This window comes from Ipomoea triloba, chromosome 2 (assembly GCF_003576645.1).
Source record: "Ipomoea triloba cultivar NCNSP0323 chromosome 2, ASM357664v1".
Lineage (NCBI taxonomy): Eukaryota > Viridiplantae > Streptophyta > Magnoliopsida > Solanales > Convolvulaceae > Ipomoea > Ipomoea triloba.
In genome coordinates this window covers 24,699,195-24,703,500 of record NC_044917.1, presented here as the reverse complement: position 1 = coordinate 24,703,500, position 4,306 = coordinate 24,699,195, and the positions used below count along the sequence as shown (strand labels likewise).

The 4,306-nt window shown below is 40.0% G+C and overlaps 1 protein-coding gene across 1 annotated transcript; it reads right to left on the bottom strand.

Annotated features, from left to right (window-relative positions):
- Positions 1-777: 777 nt before the first annotated feature.
- Positions 778-1,881, bottom strand: LOC116010957 (protein RKD5-like). Its single transcript, XM_031250449.1, has 2 exons — positions 1,576-1,881; positions 778-1,365 (listed from the first exon to the last, which is right to left on the bottom strand). The coding sequence occupies exons 1-2, from the start codon at positions 1,879-1,881 to the stop codon at positions 778-780; spliced, it is 894 nt and encodes a 297-aa protein (XP_031106309.1).
- Positions 1,882-4,306: the final 2,425 nt, after the last annotated feature.

Below are 4,306 nucleotides of genomic sequence, written 5' to 3'. Positions count from 1 at the left end.
CACAAAACTAGAAAAAAAAAAACTCCAAATATAATTGATAAAACATATGAAATGCAAATGGAGAAAGATTGTACTCCCCTATGATTCTCGTGCAGCAACAAGAGTAGAGAAGTCCACTAGTTCTACACATCTTTTAGCCTTCCTGTTAAAAACTATAAGAGACAATCACGGAAAAACAGAAGTCATAAATTAATCATAACTTAAATTCAAACAAACATAAAACAATTTTTTTTTTTTAACAAAGGAAAATTAAAACATAAATAACTAAGATAGAAATTACTAAGTGAAGTTTAAAACATTTCATCTTCCCACGGAACACGAGATGAATTGGCAAAGGAAGTAGAGTGAGCAAGATTTATCAATTGTTGATATCTTTTCTTTTTAGAAGAAGATTCCCCCAGTGTTTGAGTTTCTAAGCCTAACTCATTGTTGGGGTTTGCTAACATCTGCTCACTTTCGTGTTCTAGCTCAATCACCTTCTCCCCTTGGTCAAAATCTTTCTTAAACTTGCTCAACAGTCGATCCATGTACTGTAATTTCCTATGTGGCCATTGATTGATTCCCAACTCGGTGCATATTTTCTTCAGCTTGTCTTTTCCTATGTGTAATTCCCTTGCCGCCTAGACAACTGGTAAGTGGAAGAATTTTGAAATCATTTCAATGCTCCAAGATTTTTCAGAGGTGCTCTTCTTATCCACAATGGTTATGACTGGGTTGGATGCTTCTTCTATAATTTCCTCAGTTGCAACCTCATTGATTTCTTTTACTTCTGGTACCTCATCCTTGAAATTCCNTAGAAGAAGATTCCCCCAGTGTTTGAGTTTCTAAGCCTAACTTATTGTTGGGGTTTGCTAACATCTGCTCACTTTCGTGTTCTAGCTCAATCACCTTCTCCCCTTGGTCAAAATCTTTCTTAAACTTGCTCAACAGTCGATCCATGTACTGTAATTTCCTATGTGGCCATTGATTGATTCCCAACTCGGTGCATATTTTCTTCAGCTTGTCTTTTCCTATGTGTAATTCCCTTGCCGCCTGGACAACTGGTAAGTGGAAGAATTTTGAAATCATTTCAATGCTCCAAGATTTTTCAGAGGTGCTCTTCTTATCCACAATGGTTATGACTGGGTTGGATGCTTCTTCTATAATTTCCTCAGTTGCAACCTCATTGATTTCTTTTACTTCTGGTGCCTCATCCTTGAAATTCCAGATAGAATCAAATTCTTGGCCAAAACTGCGAATGTGTTCATCGCTCGAGGATCTTGAAGCTTCACCTGCGGGAGCCAAAGTGCATTCCTCATACTGATAATCCCAGAGGGAGTTCTCAGTAATGGAATGGTTATACTGGTAAGGAGGAGGAGTAGAAATTTCCAGGGAATGGTTATACTGGTAAGGAGGAGGAGTAGAAATTTCCAGGTAATGGTTATACTGGTAAGGAGGAGGAGTAGAAATTTCCAGGTTATCCTCCAACTGGTAAGGAGGAGGAGTAGAAATTTCCAGGTTATCCTCCAACCTGTAAGGAGGAGGAGTAGAAATTTCCAGGTTATCCTCCAACCTTAAGAATTTTTTCTTAGAAATTTCCAGGTTATCCTCCAACCTTAAGAATTTTTTCTTCGGCCATTCGGAAATCCCTAACTCCCTGCACCTAAGCTTTTTCGAAAATATCCTTTTCTCCTCTTTTTCTTTCCTCTGAAATGCTACCTCCCTTGAAGGTTCAATTTCAGCAACAGCCTCAGCTCTAACAGTTGGTTGATTGAGTTCATGAAACTCATTCTCAAAATCATAGAGAGGAGTTAGATTCATCTCATCCCAAATTGAGGTATCATCAAAATCAGAACAATAAATGAATTGAGAATGAAAAGAGGATGAAGCATGATTCGTCATATGATTAGAAAGATTAAATAGCAAGGAATCACATCAATGAAGAAGAATGAGAAAGTAAGCAGAGGTTGGGGAAAAACAACAAGCTAAGTCAAGAATCCTTATCAGAAGAAAGAAAAGACAATTTTAAAGGATAAAGAACAGGACATACTAACCTGAGAGCTGAACACCAATCTCGATTTCCGGGGCTTGCTGAGCACTAACGAATGGCTTTTGTAAAAAGAGCGATAGTACAATGTCTGCCATTATTGAAACTAGGAAAATTAAATCAACAAATTAAAAATCACATCAAATAAAATCTTGGGTTGCCTCCCAAGAAGCGCTCGTTTAAGGTCATGAGCTCGACTCCTGATTCTTTATTCATATATGGGCTGGAAGAGGTCCCAAACTGCCCTGGCCTCGTTCTTCTCTGCTTCCTGCTCCTTGAATGCCTCATTAAACAGTTTCAATCTTTGCCCATTAACCACAAATGTTTTTCCCTCCTTGTTGGAAATTGCAACTGCTCTTGAGGGAAAATGCTCTTCCACTTGAAATGGTCCTGACCACCTTGATTTTAATTTACCTGGGAACAACTTGAGTCTTGAGTTGTAGAGTAGAACTTGGTCTCCAGGTTCAAAGTATCTCCTCAAAATCCTTTTATCATGAAAATACTTGGTCCTCTCTTTGTAGATCCTAGCATTCTCATAGGCATCCATCCGGAATTCTTCAAGCTCATTCAAACACATCAACCTCTTTTCTCTTGCCAAATCCTCATTCAGATTCAATCTTGCCACTGCCCAATATGCCTTGTGTTCATACTCAACCGGCAAATGACATGATTTTCCAAAGACGAGTTTGAACGGTGAGACACCAATAGGGGTCTTGTAGGCAGTTCTCAAAGCCCATAGTGCATCATCTAGCTTTAAAGACCAATCTTTTCTTGTTGGACTCACTACCTTTTCAAGGATTGACTTGATCTCCCTATTTGCCAACTCGACTTGTCCGCAAGTTTGAGAATTGTATGGCGTAGAAAGTCGGTGATGAATGCCATACTTGAGAAGAATCCTTTCCAAGAGTTTGTTACAAAAATGCTTGCCATTGTCAGTGATGAAGGCTCTTGGCATTCCAAACCTGGAAAAAATGTTCTTCTTAACAAATTTCAACACTGTCTTTGAATCATTCCTTGGGGTTGCAACAGCTTCCACCCATTTAGACACATAATCCACAGCTACAAGGATATACTCATTTCCAAATGACCTTGGAAATGGACCCATGAAGTCCATTCCCCATACATCAAAGAGTTCTACTTCGAGTATACCTTTCTGAGGCATTTCATGTTTCCTATTGATAGTGCCAGTCCTTTGACAATTGTTGCACTTGCTCACAAATTCCCTTGCAGTAGCAAACAAGCTAGGCCAAAATAGTCCAGATTGTAGGACTTTTAGAGCTGTGCGATCGGCACTCATGTGTCCACCATAAGGAGAGGAATGGCAATGGCTCAAGACACTTATGAATTCCTCTTCTGGTATGCATCTTCTTATAATCCCATCTGCACATCTTTTGAACAACAGTGGCTCATCCCAAAAGTAATCTTTCACATCATGCAAAAACCTTTTCCTTTTGTTGAAATTAAAATCCTTAGGGATGTAGCCACTTACCAGGTAATTCACAATGTCTGCGAACCATGGCACATACCGTTTTCCTAATCCAGTCAAGATGTACAATGTTTCTCCCTTGAAGGAATCATCTATGGGCAATTCATCATCCTTTTGGCCTTCAAGTCTGGACAGGTGATCGGCCACAACATTCTCGGATCCCTTCTTGTCTCTAATCTCCAGATCAAATTCTTGAAGTAGGAGCACCCATCGGATCAGCCTCGGCTTTGCATCTTTCTTTTGGAATAAATACTTCAAAGCAGCATGGTCGGTGTGAACTATCACCTTGCTCCCAAGCAAATAGGACCGAAATTTCTCTATAGCAAACACCACCGCAAGAAGCTCCTTCTCAGTTGTTGCATAGTTGACTTGAGCATCATCAAGTGTGTGGCTTGCGTAATGGATCACATAGTAGCACCTGTCCTTCTTTTGGCATAGCACCGCCCCAACTGCATAGTCACTCGCATCACACATCAATTCGAACGGTAGATTCCAATCAGGAGGTTGAATGATTGGAGCATGACACAGAGCTTCCTTCAATCTGTTAAAAGCAATAAGACAAGATTCATCAAAATTAAACGCCACCTCTTTCGCAAGCAAGTGCGTGAGGGGTTTTGCAATTTTAGAGAAATCTTTGATGAATCTTCTGTAAAACCCAGCGTGACCAAGAAAACTCCTTACTCCTTTTACCGAGCTTGGGGGTGGCAATTTTGAAATGACTTCAATCTTTGCCGGGTCTACTTCAATTCCCCTTGCTGAAATTTTGTGGCCAAGAACTATGCCTTCAGTTGCCA